Raw genomic sequence first — 21217 nt, forward strand, 5'->3', positions numbered from 1 at the left:
ACCGTCAGCCAGCAATGTCTACTGTCACCGGTGCCATGTGTGCAGTACTGAACCGGCTGCAATAAATGGATGGGGCCATTCCTGCTTGGCTCTGTTATTCCTGGAGGGACCATGCTATGGAATTGTAGGGCTCTGCTTTGTCTCTCTGGTGTGTCTGACCAGAGCACTATAAACCCCAGACTCAGTCAGAGGAGGCCCATGGAAATGGCTGAAAAGAATTTTAGTCAGACGGGACTGGCATGGGGTCAAGGTCCTGCCAGATAGCCTGGCACTTCAACCCTCAGTAAGGGGTTACCTACTGCTCTACTCTCTTCTCCTGAGCTGAGCAGAAGAGTTTTCCTTTCGTGGCTGCAGTTTAAATCTGAATCAGCCACGGGGAAGTTTGGAGCTAGGTACCAACAAAGGTGGTACCTGAACAAAGGTGTCCAGCTTCAGATAAGATGCGGGAAATACGTTGCCTGCAGAAAGTTGCAGTTTATTTCTCCATCATCAATTCTTTCTCTGTTTTGGGATTATTTTTTTTTTTAATTGTTGCTGTATTTCAGCATATTTTAAAGTCACTTCCCATACCGCAGATACCCTTCGATTCCCTTTGCGGTGGGAGAGAGCGTGAAATAGATGAAACGCACGGCACAGACACCGCGCTTCCCGCGGAGCAGGACGCATCCGAGGCAGGTACATCCCCCGGGCACAGGTACAGCCCCTACCCGCTTCCGGCCCTGGGGACGCCCCAGCGCCGTGTCCCGGGACGAGATCCCGGGACGGGATGCCGGGACGAGCCCCCGCCGCTCCCCGCCCCGCCCCGGGACACGCCCCTGGGCCGGCCGGCTGCGGCCCCGCCCTGCGGCCCCGCCCCTTCCCCGCTGGGGCCAATGAACGGCGGCGCCCTGCGGCGGGGGCGGGCCCTTCCCGGCTTGGCACTTCCGGTTCCTCGGCGAGGCCGCCATGGCGCCGCCGCAGTGCTGTTCTGGGGTGCTGCTGCTTGTCCTGGCGCTCGCTGTGCTCGGCCCTGCCGCCGCCGCCGCCGAGGAGCCGCGCTGGGCCCCGGCACTGGAGGCGGCGGAGGGGCTGGCGGAGGAGCTGTGGGGCGCGGGGCTGCCCGGCGACCTGCCCGAGCTGGAACCCGAGTGCCGCAGCCTGCTGGCCGCCTTCGCGGAGGGCTGCGCGGCGCTGACGGGCTGCCTGGGCCGGCGCGCCCGCCCGGTGCGGGTGTGCCAGGGCTGCCACGGGCTCTACCGCCGCCTGCTCACACTGTACGGCAGCATCGCCCGCGCCGTCGGGGTGCGTCCGGGGTGAGGGAGGTGCGGGGCTACCGGGGCGGGCTGAGGGCCTAGGCCCTTCTCTTGAGGCTTCCAGCCGTGGGAGTTCAGTGCCGGAGCACGTCGGGTGGAGGTGGGATCATCGGGAAGGCAAGCTAGAAGCCTCACCGGGGTGCACAGGGCAGTTTGGCAGAGTCTGGGAATGTGTGAGAATCGCTGCTGCCAGTGACGGCCACCTCCTGCTCTGTGGGGTGGCGTGGTCCGTGTAGCCAGCTCCTGGCATGGCCAGGGGCAAGTAGCTCCACCTGCAGAAAAAAGCTGTGCAAGTGGAAAAACTTGAGCTGTTCTTGCTGCTGTAGCAGTGGCTGAAGCAGTGCTCTGGCTTACATGTCGTATAGCACTAATGGGGAACACTGCCAGAGCTTAGTTGCCTGACACTTCTTGGAAAATGGATGGTCTGTGAAACTGTGGTGAGTGATGCACATCATCTGTAAGGAGCCATGTCATGGTTTTCTTGGCTCCAAAGGTGATGGGAGTGTGTGGCAGCAAACTAGAAGTCTTGAGCACTGGCTGGAGTCAATGCACCCTCCTGGTGGGAGAACCTTGGCTGAAGCTGGGTTTTCAGACTTTGATCATACTTTGGTTTGGTTTTGGTTTTCGGTGTTTTTTTTTTTCCTTTCATTTCTTAGTGTTGGATGTGGTTCATGGCTTGTTTTTTGTGTTCTCACCCAATTTATCCATTTGTAAAAGTTAGTTCCTGGGACGATGCGAGGATGACATTAGTGGATCAGACCAAAGGACCTTTGATCTGTGATGAAGTGGGTGCCCTGGTAAGAGAGCACATTTATAGCAGTGCGTACCCTGGACTGTGCTTCCAGTCTTGGGATTCCTGAATCCCGAACTTTAGAATTGCCATCGATGAGAAAAATCTGTTGCTTTTTAAATGCAGGGAAACTTCAGGTGCTGCAGTGTCCAGCTGCAAAGCCTTTCACAGCTTAATTACCTGTTGTTGGAAGTGTTGCTTTTGGGTGATGTTGGGTTGTTTGCCCGGTTCTCCTCACCACCCCAGTGCTTGTATTGGAAAAGTGCATGGATGTTCTCTTGGTAATTGCCCTTTCCAGGGCAAATATATAGCCACTGGTCTCGTGTTTTAGTTTGCAAACATGTAGTCTATTTTATCTGTTTCTCTTATGGAAGCTGTTTGTACCAGTGACTAGGTAGTGTGAAAGGGAAAAATTTAGTATGCAATTCTCTTGGGTACTTTTAGCATGATATTTTGGCTAGGAATAGGCTGCCAAACATATTCCAGTACTTAGAATATGTATGAACACATTATAGCTGCTGTGCTTGAATACTGGCAGCTTGGGAGGACTGGTCCACTCTGTGGTCTGGAAGACAAATCTGTACGAGAGAACATTTGGCTTTCCTTCTGTATGTGGATTAACTAACCAAGTAAATAAAGGAGATGACCTCTTGCAACCTCAGTCCACAATTACAAGTGGTCAGGTATCTGATGTTTTTATCTTAACAATAGTTAGAGTGCAGTGTGACAAGGGCAGCCAACTTAAGTGTTGGACATCTCTGAAATGTAAAATCCTCCTCCCTATGCTAATTAAAGAATCAATTAGGCAAACATACATAAGGAATTATTTAGGTTTACTTGATTCAGTTTTGGTAAAGTGTTTTTTCCTACTCATGAGCCCAGGTGGTGAGGAAATTTCACAGTTAGAGCCTTTGTGAAGCAACCAGAGTTTCCCAGATAAGCAACATTCTTGTCTTCTCTAATTCAGTAGAAATGAAAGTCAGTGAATGTGGGAGTTACCAGATGTGGCAATATTTGACTTCTACAGTTGAGCCTCCAAAGGAAAGGTCTTATTTAACCCAGCCCCCACCCCATTTTAACAAAGAGAGGCAGAAAGTGGATCTCTTGTAAAGCTCCATAAGGAACAAATTTCTCATTAAAGAGATTATTTTTTTCTATGTTCCACGTTGCTTATCAAAGAGGCTTTTGGCAGCTTTGGCAATTTTGAGAAGTGCTTAAGTCAATTTAGCAGCCAGAAACCAGGAGCTAGAGCATGGCAGTCAGCTGACTGGAGGTCATGGTTCCGTATCTGAATTCTGACTGGGAGACTTCCTGTTCTGTAACTGCTTTTATAATTTATCTCCACTTTTTTACGAGCTTGGTCCAGAGAATAAGTTGCTATATGAGTTGTGCCAGAGCCTGCTGTGAGGTGTTGGGTGGCTCACTGAGAGAGATGAGCTTGGTGCCTGTGTGTGGGGAGGATGAGAGCCCAGCTTGGCCACAGGCCTGGGGGAGTGAGCGCAGGCACTGCTTTGCAGAGGACTGTTCCTGGTACTGCTGCACTGGGGGGAAGTTTGCTGTTGGTAGAGTACATTGGTACAGTGGTTTTGGAGGCTGTTTCTATTGTTTGGGTTTGGTTTGTTTGAGACCACTCCATTGTTTCAGCTCCTTCAACTGTTCCTTCTGTCTAATGAGAACAACTCTGTCCTTTTCTCTGGCTGCACATGCCTTGAGCTGGCTCCTGTGGTAGCAGCCCAGGAGTTGATGAATGTGAGCCACCCGGAAGAGAAGGCCCTGTCTTGTGCTTGTTTTTTCTTTTTATGTTGTCGTGTATTTTTGACTGACTTGTGTACATTTCCTAGTAGGTCTGCAGAGACCACTTGCAATAAGCTGTGTTGTTCACAGTATGAGTTGGAGGATCAGAAGATTTTTGTTCCATCAGTTCTGCTCTGCTTTTCTGGAAATATTGATGTGATGCGTTGTGTGATTGTTTAGCTGTGCTTGTGCAAACTATGTTTCAAAATTTTCCCTTTGTATTTTTAACACTTGTTTGCTTCTTTTGTTGTTTCCTTTTGTTTCTAGAATTCTTCTGAGAGCCACAATTGTGCCAAAAGCATCTTGACCTCAGACAGGCTGCAGATAGTTGTGACCCTTTCGGAGTTCTTTAATGAAACCTGGGAGGCAGCCAACTGTGCAAGTATGTGACTCATTCTGTAGCTTTTGTGCTGCTGTTATGGCTTAGCCCCAGAATTTGCACAGGTCAGAATTGTACTTATTTGTTTGAATATCAGTAGATAACATGCAAATCCTAAACTATAGCCACTCCAAGAGGGTTTTCTTCTGTAAGGGCCAAAATTTGAGGGCAGTAATCTGTTGGAAAACTTAGTTGTTATATAAATATTTCTTTTAGATTAATCTTTCAAAAAGTAGTCTTGCTAGTTTTCCTTGTGATTTACTTTGCTGGAGAATTTTTTTAGCTTCATTGTGGTTTTTTGTCTGTCTTTCCATTTTTAAAAAAACTTGCATAAGAATCTTTTCCTTGTTTGTTAGGAAAGTTATTAACTCTGGGATGCTTACATGTTGAACAGTATCTGCCTCCACAGCCATGATTTGATTTCATTTTATGGGTGGAGAGTGTCCAAGTGCATACTTGCGTCTCACGTCCCAGTGCTGGTGCTGCTGTGCTGTGCTAACAGCTAAACTATGGCTGTTTGCTGTTCCCCTGGTGTGCTTTGTGGGACCCTGCACTAACAGGTGCACTAGGAAAGAGTGGGAATACCACTATGGAGCTGAGTGTTAAAGATGCTGGATTTGCTGCAGAATCCCTTGAGAGCCCAGAAGAGTTTGTTTTCGTTTGTGAGGGCTGGAAAGGCAGAACAGGAGCAGCTCTGTGGACTGTGCTGTCCTACCATGCTTAACCTGTGGACTGTGTGCTGCCTACCCAGTGCCTAGCTGAATGCTTTCCCTCACTGCTGCTGATGCTTGCTTCTTTCAGAAGAATTTTCTAGGATGTTGGCTTGCTCTCATGATGCTGTTGCTGAACACCTAAATTCCCAAATACTCTTGTTTTCAAGGCTCTGGCTGGTTAGAGCACCTGAAGCAAGGTAGGATGGATGGAAGCAGTAACATGGTAGGGTTGAGCCTGTGACTGGGAGGAAAGCCCCAGAGCTCCCCTCAAAGCTGGTGAAAAGCTCAGCTCTTTTCTTAAAGAATAATAATCTACACTCTGATTTCTACTATTGTGTTTGTGGTCTAGCTGTTTCCTGGGTGCTCACTGTTTCATCTCCACTGCTGGTGCACAAAATGGCTGCTACTGTTGCTGGGCAAAGCCAGATTTGCAGACTGGAAAATAAAAGTAATGTCTTGTTTTATCTCAAAGTCCAAAGATAATTCAGTCCCCCTCTTCAGAAAGCTCTTGATGATAGTCTTCATCTTTCACTTAATCAAGGCCAATTAATTCTGAAAAGTGTTCTCGATAAAGAGTTAGGTCAGCAGGTCTGAGACATCAATGGCAGGCAGATAAGGAATCTCAGTGTTGACTAGACCTGTCCTTTATGGTCGAGAGCTCTTTTTACAGGAGTGGAGTGTCTGGGGCTTGCCAGCTGTGGAAATGTTAGGAATTAGAATATCCTGATGTTTTTCCTTCTCTTTGACAGATTGTTTAAAGAATAACAGTGAGGGATTATCAAATTCTACTGAAGAATTCCTGGATTTATTCAATAAATCTCTGACGTGTTTTGAACATAACCTTCAGGTATTTATGCTGTGTATTTGAGAGAAGCTCTAAATCCTCTAATTGCTACCAAAATCTTATTGATGTTGAATAAACTGCAGATACAAACCAGACAAATAAACTGCTGCTGAGTTTGTGAACTGTAGGCAGATAAAACAGCGTTCTGTAAAACGCAGTTTACAGATTGAGAGCGTAAAATTAATTCTAACTGATACTTACCTTGACTTCATTTTGTATGTAATTGCAATGCTACTTTGCATCAGAATTTCTGAATTCACCGTAGTTGATAATTATACAGTAAGAAATATCATGTGTGCATGCTGCAAGTCTCTTTTTCTTTCTCTTTGTAGAATTGTTGTGTTTTGGCGTAGAAATTCAGTCTTTAAATATCCTTTTGATAATGTGGACTAGTTCGGAAAGGCCAGATACCTTAAATTGTTGTAACATTTCTTTTGACTCTTAAAATTACGAGTAGTTAAAATTTGGCCATATTGCAAATATGGCCAAATATATCTTCCTTAGTGAAATAAATATGGTAATCATCCTAAGAGAAAATGCCCTGTATAGCCTAAGAAACTGTGTATGTTCCATTTCAATCAGAAACTGGCCAAGTTACGGGATCATTCAGTAGTAGAAATGGGAAATGATGGGTACGGGACAATCTCTGAGGGAACTGCTCTTTTGTTATTAATGCTTTCTAGGAAATGTGCCTTTATAGGCCTTGTTCATTTTACAGGCCTTCTTCAGCCTACTGATCGCTTCAAGTGTCTAAACTAGAACTTAACCCCATGGTCAGTGGGTTGCTGATACAGCCATGACTGTGTTGAAATATCTTCAGAGATTGTAGTTTTGTTTTTGAGTGCATTGTGTTGCGTTCAGGAGGTGCTGAAGGCCGCAAATGAAAAGGGTTGCTCAGTATGGCACCATCTGTCCCTGTCAATATAGCAGTAGCAACCTAACAAATCAAACCAATTTTTTTGTAATGCCTTAAACCAGCATTCATGCAGATTTTTATAACCCTAGGGACAAACCGTTTATCTGTCACCAAATAACTACACAGAAGTGTGCAAAAACTGCAATGAAACCTACACAAAGTTGAATGACCTGTATAACAACTTGCAGAGGATGAACAGGCAAAGTGATGAGTCTGGGCACTCCGCACACTTATGTATCGACGTGGAAGATGCAGTAAGTGTTTATTAAGACTCAGCACGGAGGCCTTGTCATGGGGATCTTTATTAATCTCAGCCATTTGTGCTTGTCTTGCTGGGGATTGGCTTTTCCCTTTGGGTGTGGGGCAGTATGGGCAGCAGTGCCTTTGGCAGGCTGATGTCCCATGGCGGGAATTTAGCTTGGTGGGGCTGCCTTGCTGGGTCTTGTCCTCAGCTGGGGCTGCAGGAGCGTGACTGAAGCTCCTGATCTCCCGAGTGTGTTCCAGTTTGAGTAGCTGCACTTTTCGTTTCTTGTTACTGTGAAAGGGATGGATTTAAAAAAAACAACTCCTAATCTTCTGGCTTTTAATATGACGCTTTACTGCTATTGTTCTAGCTGGTATATTAATTGATTCCTTATTGTAGCAGCTGTTTCTAGAGGTCCTCAGCACTGATGACATATGTTTGGAAAAAGCTTCTGTATATTGTGGGAGTTTAAGTGGCTGGGCTAAAGGAGTGCTTGTCAAAAGTGTGGGATTAGTCCTGTCCCCACAGGCTGTCAGTGAGCTCTTTGCCACATGCCTGTTTCCCAATGTCTGCGTGTATCTGAGTATAGTTGTGTTTTTGAAGCTTGTAAAAGTTTTGATATGAAATCTTGGCCTCGTCTAAGTTGTCTGTTTCTACATTTCCAGGGATTTGCTTGGTTTTGGGGGGAGTTCTGTTAAAGTGCTGTTTTCTGAGGTGATATTTGAACACTTGAATGTCTTGAGGCCTGAGTGTTTGCCATGCCATGCTGCACAGAAAAAAATGCATGTGCTTGCTTTCATGGTTTGCTTATGTTTTCCTTTTAGATGAACATCACTCGAAAGCTTTGGAGCAGGACTTTCAACTGTTCTCTTCCCTGCAGCGATACAGTCCCAGTGATCGCAGTTTCATCCTTTATTCTCTTCCTACCTATTGTTTTTTATCTTAGTAGCTTCCTTCACTCAAAGCAGAAGAAACGGATACTCATTTTGCGTAAGTGGTGGTGTTGGCATTTCACTGTAAGAGCTGGGTGGTGCCAGGGATTTGCTTGGCTCGTGTGGGAGAGGAGCCCAGCCAGATCTGCCTGCAGCTGTGCTGACGGCGCTAATAGCAACTATTAGTCTGCTGCTGTCCCCTGAAGAAGGGCAGGAAAGAGCTTCAGCCGTATCTTTTCATTAAAGTTTCTGGACGTGAACAGAAAGCTGTTTGCAAGTCTGTGTCGGATAAATAGAGGGAGTGGAGAGACTAGTTTTAGGGAATTCTTAGTGTTTAATTTTCATATAATTTTTCCTTTTCTAGCCAAGCGCATCCAGTCAAATGCCAGTCTTGTGAACATCCAAGAAAAATACAGCTGAGCTGCAAAACAAAACCTGAGAACTGCTGCTGGTATACAGTGGATACAATTGTGTTGGAATGAGGCCGGCACAAAAGAGGAGTTAATTATGGTTTAGTGTAATGATACAGAGCAACACAAGTTAAACAAAATGCTGTCTGACTTCTAAGCGAGGGTATTAACAAACATGACAAGGCAGGGCTGTGTGACACTGTATGGACTCTGGTTTTGAAAAATCTGTGGGTTTTTTTTCACTCTTGGACTGAAGCGGGTGTTTTTCTGTTTCTAAGCTTTTGTACTTCTCATCAATAGAATAGCTACACTTTCCTTGCATGGTATTTTCCTGTATTCATCATATTTGTTTCACAAAAACATGAGATTTTGAATCTTTTTGAGGTGATTTTGATAGACAGACAAAAATTGAAAAAATATTTGATGTTCCTGCTTAAAACATTATTTTTAATTTCACATAATATTCAGACTTAGGATGGACGGAAACCTTTAAAAAAGAAAAAGTTCCCATCTTTCCTATACCACTGTAAAGTCACGTTGCTGGGATCTGTTAAAAAAAAAACAACAAAAAAACCCCAAACAAAACGGCATGACAAATGAAGAGAAAGTGGTAATATGCAGTGTCCAAAACAGCAACAAAAGCAGCACAACTGCCAGTGCTGGACTTGAATAGTAATCATTGATGGCTACAGTATTCAGTTATATCTGGAACAGGTGGCATATTTAGTCTTTTGCACACTTTAACCACTAAAATAATTGCTTTTCAAATGCTATATTTTCAGAGGTTTATTTCACATGTCTGCTTGGGTTACAATGTTTCACTGTCTTTATTGTGCCATTTCCTTTCCTTTTTAATTATGAAATGTTTTTGTAGAGGAGAAGTGAGGTAAAGTCAATTCACTGGAGATGCTGAATTTCCTGTTCTAGAACTTGCTATGGCTTAATACAGAGGTGTTTACAGGAACTTTGTAGGGAAGAAGTCGCCTTTGGGTTCTCTTAACTTAAAAACTGTTCTGAAGGACAACGAATATACTGTGTTGGAAATTGGCGACTTTCAAGAAATAGTGTAAAAATATTATTCCTGTGAAATAGATGGATGTAAACAAATTTGAGCTTGCAGAATTCCAAAGCTGATGGAGAAATTCGTGCAATAACTGCAGGAATGGGTAGTGCTGCTGTCACTCTGTGGGCACAATTCAGTGGCTGCAGCAATACTGCCAGTTCCGTTTGTTTATTGTATTTCTGATTTGGGAGAGTGGTGGGATTGAAATGATTTATAGCAGTACCTGGGCTTAATGAATGCCAGAGTCTTTGCTCCAATTTTTAAATGTGTTTTCTAACCTTGAGATTAAAAAATAATGGCCATTACTAAATGGCTAAAAAAATTTAAGTTTCTCTTGCAGTCTGTGTCTGATGTCTGTCAAAACCCCGCATGAAATTGTCTTATGTATTTGATTTGCTTTGTTACATTTTTCCTTTATTTTAAGGCTCAAATAAATATATAACAGTGTAACAAAACAGTCCTAAATCTCTTCAAATAATTGGTTTTTATTTTTTTTCTGTTAGGACATACTGTTTATTTTGAAGTCAAGTTGACAGTATGTTTAATAATAAGTAAAATACTGTGTTAGCAATTGGTCCCACCCAAAATTGCCTTTTTGTGTTTTATCAGTAAGAAGTATCTGTCTCCTGCTACTTAACATGTGAATTACGAGATCAACAGTCACTTTGTTTTAGGTAGCTTACAACAATAACATAAAACTGTTTCTCTTGCTTATTGCATAAAGTTACCTTCATGTGGCTGGGAGAGGCATGCTGCCTTTAAATTAAAAAAAGATTTTTTTTTTTTTTATATCTATTATTCTTAAACTTCAACTTTCTGGGACTTAATTCAGCTGCCTGCTCTAATAGCATTACATTGATTTGGGACATCATATGATTGAGAGCTGTTCAAAGGAATCTTTCATTCGTGCAGATAAAGCCAGTTTGAATGTGCAGCATTTCAGAATGACAGCTTTTATACTGTAAGCAGTGGCTTTTTGAGCACATTCATGTTAAGTAGGTCTGAAAGTCATTACTTTTGGATATGGTGCTTAAGCACTTTAAAAAAAAAATCAGCTTTTCTTATTTTCCTCGCTCCCAAGCCAAACGGAAATACTCATGTGACTTTTGTTTTTGATTTTAAAGCAGCAGCAAAGTTTACACTTGGGATTTTTAATAATACATCTATTTTCTCATTTTCTCTTTTTTTCCCCCTGCCCCAAACTTTGTACTACTAACTTTCTTTACACAGTGTTATATTTTTGGTAGGATATTTCATATATAAATGGATTGAATTCTGTTTGTACTCTATTTACTAGAGAAATGTGGAAGCACAGAGACTGTGTTGAAAGAGAAATAGAATTCTTTTTGCTGCTACTCTTTCATCTTGGTTTATTTTTTGCCTTTTTAGTATTATATATATTAAGTAGCATAAACTTTGAAATACTGATTGTTTGTATCTCTTTTGTGCAAATAAAGATTTCTTACTGTGGGATAGCACTTTGACTCATATTTGTACTTACTAGGAAACCTCTAAACATGGAAAGTCAGCTGTAATAAAGATTATTGATAAATAATGAACAGTGTGGTTACTTACTTGCTTCATCTATAGTAGTTTTTTACTCATGCTGTTTTGGGTTTGCGTTCAGAAGCACCTGCTTATTATTCCCCATTATTCCATTTGCAGGAAAACAGCATCAGAAAGATGTTTTCAAAGCAGTGCTGAATTACAGAACAAACGAATGGCAACTGCTGAGAAAGGGTGGAGTTTAGCTGGGTCAGAGCCTCCTGAAGTCTGTAGAAAGGCTCCTGTTAGTTGCAATGGAGTTTCTTGGATGGGTGTGCCTGAGTAAGGCTGGTGGGGATAACTTACTGTCTTTGTGGGGAGGCTTCTGGTTGCCTGCACTGGCCACTTTCAGTGTCAGCAGGCACGGAGTTGGTGTTGGATTGCTGTTGGGCTGCAAGATTTTTTTAAAAACGGCAGTGCAGTGCGTCACCATGGAGAGAGCCTGGTGTCTCGCCTGAGGGCAAGAGCCTTGTGCACTAGTGGTGGGATGTGGATTTCTCAAAGGCAAATTTAAATCTCAGTGTATCCCTTGCAAGGGACTTCCAGGAAGGCTGGGGTAATTGTAATGCTGGTCCATGACGTATGGCTTCAGCTGGAAAACTAGGGACTGTTCTGGTTGCCTGTATGCTTGGGGGAGAAGCTTGAAAGGGAATCAGCACAGGGGAAAGGCAAGCGGGAAGAGCAGACGATTTACCTAATGAGTGGAGCAGAGGCTCTGAGAGTAATTGAGGGTGGAAATGGGGGTCTGTAAACACACATGGAACTAAGTGCTTCAGATGGAGATGCTGCTGAAGTGCACAGGTGGTTGAAATATTCTGAGAAAAGAGGGTATGAATGGGACCCTGATTGCAGCTGAGCTGGAAGGGGGATGCTCTGGCTTCTTGGTGGAGGTGGGCCTGGGTGAGGAAACAGTGCAGCTGAGCCCCGGGTCCCCCACTGGTCTGTGATGGGACATGCAGAGGGGCTGCCTGCATAGGTGAGGAATGGGAGGAAGTAGTAGGATGACAACAGGGACTTTCTTCTGAGTTACTTAAAAGCAACTGCTTTCTTCTGGTAGGACAGCTGAATTGTGTGATGGTGTCAAAATAATCTTGGTTCAAAGGTTCTTTACAAAGCTCCTGTTCTATTTTGAGCTGAGTGAGGACTCTTGTTTAGCATTGAACAAGGGACTTCTTCAAAACAAACCAGAAATATATATTTTTTGTGTAATGACTGTTTTTTCCATCTTTATTAAATACCTGCTACAATCACAAAATGGCTTCAGTTTCCTAATGTTTTGTTTCTAGTGCATTCTGTCCAGTTAATCAAGTACCGTCAAATCTTTTTGTGTTTCTGCTAATTTATACCTAAGTTTTCGTGCCCTGAATATAGAGTTTCTCTGGAATGATAAACTGTGTGATTAGCAAAATTACTGCACTCCTAATCAGAATGTATGAGTAACTTACCAATTTTTGTTCATATTTCATTGTGAATTTTCCTTCTGAGACTGTTGTAAGCTTTTTTAGCCTGATATTCAAGTTTGTGCAGGAGGCACATTCTGTATCTTTGCCAGTGTAAAAAGTTACACATCGGAAGAGCTGATCCAGTAAATTCTGCAACTACTCTGGAGCATTGCTTCTCCCAGCATTGTGATAGGTGTCTGTTGCTACTTGTTGGAGCCAGCCAGGATGATTTATGTGCAATTAGTGCGTTAATGTGGCCTTGCATTGTGCCGAGAGTTGAAAAGCGCTTGCTGTCTTGGAGGCCCTGGTCTAATCTAAGGCAAAAATAGCATGGAAAGGAAGAAAACAAGAGGTGAAGTGATCAGTGACCACAATCAGTTGTGTGATAACCTTTTGCAAGCACAGGTGTTTGTTATAGATACTAGCATCTCTGTTGGCCATTGTGAGGGTTCCTGGCAGGGTCTGTACCCAGGACTGTGTGTGGGCTTAGGGAGCTGTCAGACCAGTGTGTTCTGCTATTGCACACAGCTTCAGGGCTTTGCTCTGCTGGAAAGTTGGTGCTGCTCCAAGCTGGTTTCCCCCAGCATCTGCTTCAGGCCAGAGGTGGTGCTTGGGGCATTTCTGATTTGTGCTGGCTAAGGTGAGTGCATGGGAGCATGCATGAGCAGGCACACTTCTCCAGAGGTGCGGTGGGCTAAGATGGACTTTCATACCTTGCACAGGTTGGAGGTGAAGGAAAAGGGAGGTTTTTGTCCTGCGAACAGATGTTGTTCCTTTCAGCCTTTTACGGAGAAGAAAATGCTGTATTTTTTTTCCCCACAGATAAAACAACTTCTCACTGAATCCTTGCCTTGGTGTTTTGGTGTATGGTGTGTGGGACAGGAGCTTGATTACTGCAAATGTCATTGGTGTTCTACCCAGACGTCTCCACTCTATGTGGACAAATTGCTGAGGCTGAGGGGAGGCCATCTGGCCCTTTGCTCTTTTACCTAAGCTTTAACTGTGTTTCTTCTCCTGCCAGCCCTACTTTGAGACCTCTTAAGGTCAACTATGTTGCTACTCAAGTATGGCCATCGCCAAATGGATAGACTCCAAAAGGACTCATTTCTCTGAACTGTGGCAAGGATGCTGGTGCAATGTGGGAAAGCAATATGGGAATACTCTACAGTATAGCTTTGTAAGGAGCCTGTTGCTTGAAGTGTGAGATAGGGTTGGGCTTTTTTGCTTCTGTGCATTGTTTGCAAAGGGGATTGGGCAGAATAGGGCTGACTGGGCACAGGGACAGCAGGGACACGGCTGCAATGTTTTGCAGTGTCAGAGAGGCAAAGTTGTGCCAAGTAAATGATAACTATTTTTAAAAAATAACTTAATTAGTTGTGGTAGAAATAAGTTAAATAGTTACATGAACTCTGAAATCTTCCCTGCTCTCATCTGAAGTGAAAATATTGGAAAGCTCTTTCAAATATTTAATAAAAGGGAGATACTCGCTAGTAGCTTGGTTGAAGTTTTAACTTCTAATACTGAAAATTCCCCTCTGGTGCCAGCACAGTAAGTATCATGGATTGCTGCAATTAAACCAGTGCATTAAGTTATTCATAATACTCTTTCTGGGCAGTGTTCCCACCTGCTTAATCTCTGCTATACAAGCGTTTATTAGAACTGACTGTTGAAAAACGCCAAGCTAAATCGGACACTGAAAAAAAATATTGAAAAATCAATATGATGCCCTAAACTGGTTTAATATGTCTTTCCTCTTCAATAATCCTACATGTTACTGATTTATTTGCTGTAATGAACATGCCATTCAACCGAAACAAGATTAGCTGCTTAAACTGCAGCATTAAGCACGGAGCAACTTTAATGCTGCTTTATATTTCATTTTAATGCTCAGTGCTTACAGTGGTGTCTCTTTCTCTCCTCTCCAATAATGAGTTTGTGTGAGGATCATGGAAGGCTCTGGAATGATATTTTCATAAAGCATTTGAAACAGTAAATTTGAGTTGGGGGATTGCAGCATGGCACCTCCTTCATCCAAACCTAAGTGGATCCAAACCAGTGAGCAGGATTAATGCACAAATTTATATTCCCTGCAGGATTTTTCCGGGGTTAACCATGAAATAAATGGCTTATGTCAAACTGATCTAGGTTAAGACAGAGAGAACAGCCACTGGCTATTCCTTTGGACTTCATTCAAAATTTTTTTTCAAGCATTTCAAAGGGTAGCAATTTACTGTGCTGCAGAAAAAAACAGACTGCAAGGAGCAGGCGTCTTGGCCTTGCAAGGAAGAGTCCTAAAATAGATGTGGTAAAGACTTAAGGTTTTCAAAAGAGCCTATAGCAGGGGACAGGGAAATAAGGGTGATACAGGTATTTTATACCTGTCCCGTATTGTGTAATAGAAAATCTGTTCTATTGTATAATACTGGCCAGATCTAAAAAGCTTAAGCTCTCCAGTTTCCAGGTAAAACTGTGTGGTATTCTCTTCCTGCTACAGGGGCAAACTTCAACTGGGAGTCTGTAAAGTCAGTGGGTTTTGGTTACTGTTTTGTTCTTTCCCTCTGTCATGAAAAGACATGCTTTAGATAATTAACTTCCCTTATTGTTGATTAAGAAACAAGTTGTATTTGTTAGGGCTTCAGTATATTCTCCATAGTTCTAAAAATTGCAATGAATTTTCTGTTACGTTTCTTTTTCTTTGAAAGATTATGATGAGTTGCCAATATGTATTTCAGCAGCTTTTTAGGGTCTTGGAGTCAAACTTAGAATATCAAAACCAGAGAAATGGGTTTCAAAATATTGCAGATGTGTGCTGAGTTGACAGCAATTACTTAAACACGTAGAAATGATAAAGAATGTGAAAAGTAGTGCATTTGCACTGTGCTGGAGTTGGTTTTCAAATGGAGGTGGTGGTTCTCACTCTGGAAGGTGCACGTTATTTCCAGTGAATGCTGCTTTTCTCCGTGTGGTCAGAACAGAGAATTGAAAGTAATCTGGCAAAGGGAGAGTCGAGGGATTGAAGGAGGCTATTTCTGAAGAAGCAAATGCATTCTGGAAGTCTGTTAGGAGGAGCAGCATCACTTTGCATTTCTCCATTTAAAAAAAAAAAAAAAAAGATAGCCTGAAGATGCTTTCAGAACACTTGCTTGAAGGGTGAGGGCTGGGATGCACAGAAATTTGTTACTGATATGACACTTCTTCATGGAAAAGCAGAATCTCAAGGTGAATGTGATGGAGTGCCCTAAAAGGAATATGCATGCTTCAAGGGGAAAATAATGTCCTCAACAGCTCACATGAGCAACTTCAGGCCCACTCATAAGGTCCCACAGTCATACTTCATTCAAAGAGCAAGTGATGTGTGCTCTAACTCACAGTGATGGAAGCATTTGGACTCACCTGTTTGATGTCCAAGCAAGCAGCAGGAGAAGGGACAGTGAGAAGGAAGGAATGAGGGAGCAACAGTGAAACTGAGCAAGAGAAAGGAGGATTGAATAGTCCTGGGAAAGCCTCTGCCCTGCCTTGGCTTGTATAATGGGGGCTTATACAACACGTAACCCAATCTGACCCTGACCCTGCCAGTGCTCAGGGACTATATTTTTACTAAGATTAAGCTTTTCTTTTATTTTTTCCTGGAACAATTTCATTGGCTTTTAGCTTGCCTGTTGGCTGGCATGGCCAAAGCAACCTTGCCTGTTTATTTCTGTGATATTTAGCTGGCTGCTTTCTGCAAAAGGCATGCACACAGCTTGCCCCCTGGAGTTCCACAGCAGCATCTCATCAGGGAAGGCCGCTGGCAGCAGGTTCACTACCCACCAGAAATGCTGTCTGTTCTCTGCTGGTAACAGCATTGTTGGGGAAGGAAAGAAAAATGTGGTAAATATAACAGCACCCTCCAATTTAGCAAAACAACTGTAAACTCCCTAAATAAAATGGGTCTCTTGTTCCTTGAAAGGCTACAGGAGTTGCCAGAGCTTAATTTCTCCAGAAGGCATAGGATTTTCTGCCTCTTGGATTTTTATTCATGGTAACATGAGGGACTGGAGCCTCTGGCTTTAGCTTGGTCTCAGCAGTGCTGCTGCATCTTTCTGTACTGGGAAGCTGCTGGAGTCCAACACACTAATGGGCCATGCCAAAGCCCAGCAGCTTTCCCTGTGACAGCTGTCCTCCTATCTATTGCATCCATGAGGCAACAGCTAGGATTTCTGAGGGAACAAATGACAACCATTTTCCCCATTAGTGACTTGGAAGTCCACACCTAGCCTTCAGAAATACAGTCAAACCCACTGACCCACAGAACAGTGTAGCATCCCAACAGTCAAGCCATTTTGAAAGCAGGACTTGGGCTCCTGTGAGACTTATTATTTCTGAATAATATTCCTTCTTTTTCAGCTGTAAGGTATTTTTGAAAATACTGGGTCAAGTTCAGCATTCAAATGGTCTTTAGTTTCTGTCTGTCAACTTTATTTCAGTTGATAGTCTCCTGTTTTTTCACTAGTGGGGCTTTGAACTTGCTTTATTCAAAGTATGCTGTACAGGTATGTGAACTTGCTTTTCCTGGTCACCTCCCTGGAGACCTTCAGTGCAATGTGTGGCACTGCTGAGGCTGAAAACCACAGCTCTAACTCAGTCAAGGCTGTTAGGGTCAATGCAAGGGGAAGCATCATGCCATCCCTGACTGGTGCTCCGTACCAGACCATCCTTCTCTGACTGTTTCTTCTGACTGTCAAATCTACAATCAACATCTTTCAGATGTTCTGTTCTCCCAGGACTTGGTGTCACATCTCCTAGGTCTAAAATCCATGATGTCTGGTGGTTCTTCTGCCTTTATGCTACTGCACTGTGATGGAGTACCCTCTGCCATCTCAGAAAGGGTTTCTGCACCCTGTGATTGCTGCTCTATCTTTAATATCTGCAATCCTGATTCAAGCAGGATGGGTGCAGCTTACTACGGTTTCACCAGATGGGAGCTGGGTTCTCACAATGCTGCAAATAATTATGGCAGCATTCCCTGAGGATGTTATCCAGCTGACTGTGAGGGACGGTTATCCAGCTGACTGTGAGATTCACAGTCACTAGGGTTGGAAAGAAAAGAGAAGTCCATGACCTTAAAGGACAAGAAAGACTATTGGAGATGAAAGCAACTTTACACAGACTGTCTCCGAAAGACCATCTTAGAGCAGAATCCCTTTAACACTTGATGTTTCACAGCACAAGCAGATGGTGTTTTATTAAGAAGTGTTGTTTATCTCTGTCTGGTATCAAAATACTTCAAAAAGAGCTTTACACGTGAACACAGAGATTTTCTTCCCAGTAACACAAGTTCACAGCTGCTGAATGCTACAAGTCCTCAAGCTTTGCAGTGGGCTGCAGAGTGCTGGAGCCCTTAGTGAGCAGAGGCTGTTCCTGTGCACCCACAGGGCTGAAAGAAAAGCTGCCCACAAAGCTAGTAAGCAAACTTCAACATGGCTCTTCCTGAGCAGAGAGTAGGGAGGCTCTCCTCTCCTGCCTGTTATTGGTTCAGAGGCTGAAGCAGTACTGACAGATTTCATTTTCTCTGCAGAAGCACCTGGCCTCTCTTTGCAGTTTGCTCAGCTGAAGGTTCCTTTCCCTGTATGGCTGCTGCCAGGGCTCTAGCAATGATCCCACTGCCCATACATGAAGGAGGGTCACAGGCACCAGAGGTTCACTGTGCACTGTGCAGCACGTATCATAATGAGGTTCTGATATGTAAGCAGACGTCCAGGTCACTAATGGTAACCGTAATTGTTGGCTTTACATTTGAGTAGAGGCTTAGAAAGTCCTGAGAAGCTGTGCCATCACTGTACAAGTTTATCTGCATCCTCTAAGAGCCATACAGCAGAGGCTGCTTTGACCCAGCACCCCGTGTGTGTCAGCCTAGTTGGGGAGTGTGTGGCTGTCTCACAAAACAACTGGCTAGCAAGGAACCACTCCAAAAATGGAGGAGGTGAAGGGGCTTCCCATGCCTAGTTTCTTTATATGGCTTCTCTCTCGCTTTCCTTGGCAGATTGTGTGCACAAGCTGATCCCCAGCGACTGGTAGCAGGGGCAGATTTCTGCTGCTTATGCATACAGATGTCTACTTACTTTAGTTCAAGTGAAAGCAACCCTCTGTAATAGGAGGTTGGAAGTAAAACCACATGTTCTGCACTTTCTGACTATGATGCAGAGGGACTAGAGCTCTAGGACAGGGAGCAGGCTTCTCCCTCGGGCTTGGGGGTTTATTCCCAGGTGGGATAACTGCTCTGCAGTGCACACCTTGCTGTACAGCAGTCAGCAGTCTTACATGCAGGTAGGTAACCTCAAGAGAAAAGCAAAACATATACAGTTGCACTCTATCTGATCTCTCGCCTTCTCAAGGTTTTTGCTGCTGCCATGTCTAGAGGTCTGTAAGCAAAATGGCCACATCACAGGGATTTGGATACATGGCTGTTGAGCACAAGGCTGCCAGATGTGACCCATGTGCTCTGTGCTTGAACTAACTCTTCTCAATCAGCTATAAGATCTCGAAGGCACTTAAGCTGGGCAAAACTATGTTTTCTTCTCTGCTATGGTTTCTATTTCTGAACATTTTGATTCAAGATCTGCGCTTCTTTTTTTCCCCCGAAAATTTATATTCACCCAGCTGTGAGAGCTCAGTAAGGGAATAGCACCATCCTTTATGTGGCTGGGGCAGAAATCAAGCTGTAAGTTATCTTTATGGTCTGACATTATGAAACTCTCATATTTTGACCCTGGAAACTCATTCCAAGGGGACAGTAAGCATAAGACAACATGGACAGGTATCCAAGTAACAGATGAAAATGTCTGAAATACATATATAAATATTTAGAATCTATTTCTTTTTCCTATTAAGTGCACCTTCTTGATTTCAGAGCACATTGCTTCATAGCTCCTATGCCATGAGTCAGTCTGTGAAATGGGGGTGCACAGACTGTCTACTATACTTGCTTCCAGCATCTGAGAGGGAAGATGAGGTAAAAGGGGAAAAAAAAAGCAGAGATTGTTAGACCTAAGACTAAGAGACCCCATCTTACTCACTGGTAGAAAAAAATGCGTATGCTGTTAAAAGAGGATAAAAAGAACATAAATTCCAGTCAGATGTGCCTCTTGTGCAAAATGACTAATTAAATGACATTGATAGCCTAAAAATAGACCTTGCTTTAATGGGAAAATAGTTTAGAGGTCATTTAAAAAGAAATCAAAAATCCAGGAAGGATGAAGAGAGTATGACTGCCTGCCTGGGTTTTGTTAATTCTTAGAAGTAAATCTCATTTTGTGGGCAGCTTTCAGGAACAGCAGTTAAGCCCAGCACATGTACAATAGCCAAGCTCATACAAACAAGTGTGGTCTGGGGCTCACAAAGGGGCTGCAGAGGTCAGAAAACAAGTGCTGAGTCATTGGTAAATGAATTCAGCCTCTACCGACCCTCAGGCAAACCCTACAGCACCTACCACTTTGAGAGAGGGACCCACACAAGATTCACCCCCCCATGGAAGCAGGAGCCTTTCTGCCCTTGCCCCACTCAGGGGAAAGCTGTTGGCTCCCTGCCCACAGTGGCAAATCCACACTGACCTGAGCCTGGCATGAGCCCGGGAGCAACCAGGCAGGATCATGGCTGCTGGAGCAGCCCAGCACCTCTCACACCACGTGTAAGCACAGTGGGGCCTCTGTGATACATTTCTTGTGTCATTGAAACATGCCCCGGCCATCTGTAACTTCCAGGGATGGGCTTTGGGGTGATAATGGCATAAAGACAATGCCCACTGAAGAACGTAAGAGCTGCTGTAGTGAGTCATCTCTAGTCCAGGAGCCTGTCTCCACTGTGCCTGCCAATCCTGGTACAATGGAGTAGGACTCATCATTTTTTGTTCTTGCTCTCTGTGCTGGCTGGGATTTTCTAAACCTTTGCCGTTTCTTTTCAGTAGCACATATGCCCCAAATAACTGTTTCTCAAACCATGTGCTTGAACACCTGCAAGATGAGATTTTTAAAAATTAGTTTATACACTGAAAACATGAAAAGGATTAATGCAAAGGGGAAGTGTTTGATCTCTTTCACCAAATAACCATATCAAAAGCTCTTTTCAACGCCTTTTGTTGAAACATATAAAAGTCATGAACTCCTTGGCTGCTAGCCAATGCATCAGAACATTGCCTGGTGTAAACTAATGTTGCTCTGTTGATCTCCAAGGACATGAACTGACTCTTGCCATGCCCAGATTCAGCCTCTGGGGATTAACGAGGTGTTTGTATGACCGACGGTGCTGTATGTTCTGCAATGAAATGGGATAAATATGTATGAAAACCTGTGAATGTATTTGAGAAGACAAGCTAGCTCCTGAAGTACAACAGATATTATCTCCAAGAGACACAGATTGACAGACTATCTTTGAGGTGATTAATAAGAAAAGAAACCACACTTAAAAAAAAAAAAAAACCGGAGAGTTTTTATTGAAAACCAGGCTTTGTTCCAAATTCTACAATTTTCATGTCAGGGTGTTTGCCAGGAAAGGCTGCTCCCCAGTAAAGGAGAAGTTCCCTTCCAGTCTTGTTATAATAACAGCAAAACTAATTTATGGGAAATTCTCCTTCTCTTTGCCTAGGCTGATGGTTCAAACAGAAAGGAAAAGATTTCCTACTTTAATTTTTCACCCTGTATTTTACTTCAGTGCTTTTCCAGCTAATTTGGAGGGGTACTGCAAATGACAAAGTTAAAATTATGGGGGTGCTTTGCAACTACAATGAAGTTTATTACCACGAGCAGGTAATGGCACGATCACTTGGTAAACATCAAGCAATCCAAGGAATCTCCAGAGTGCAGTCAGAAGAAGTTGGTG

General features: G+C 43.5%; 1 protein-coding gene across 1 annotated transcript; it reads left to right on the plus strand.

Annotated features, from left to right (window-relative positions):
- Window positions 1-922: 922 nt before the first annotated feature.
- Window positions 923-10932, plus strand: OSTM1 (osteoclastogenesis associated transmembrane protein 1). Its single transcript, XM_051792428.1, has 6 exons — window positions 923-1281; window positions 4144-4258; window positions 5718-5815; window positions 6818-6982; window positions 7797-7962; window positions 8269-10932. Exons 1-6 carry the CDS (start codon window positions 946-948, stop codon window positions 8322-8324), a joined length of 936 nt encoding a protein of 311 aa, XP_051648388.1. The 5' UTR covers window positions 923-945; the 3' UTR covers window positions 8325-10932.
- The last annotated feature ends 10285 nt before the right edge of the window (window positions 10933-21217 follow it).

The sequence above is a fragment of the Manacus candei genome, unplaced genomic scaffold (genome assembly GCF_025592945.1).
Source record: "Manacus candei isolate 608988 ecotype Guabito, Panama unplaced genomic scaffold, ASM2559294v1 h1tg000034l, whole genome shotgun sequence".
Classification (NCBI taxonomy): domain Eukaryota; kingdom Metazoa; phylum Chordata; class Aves; order Passeriformes; family Pipridae; genus Manacus; species Manacus candei.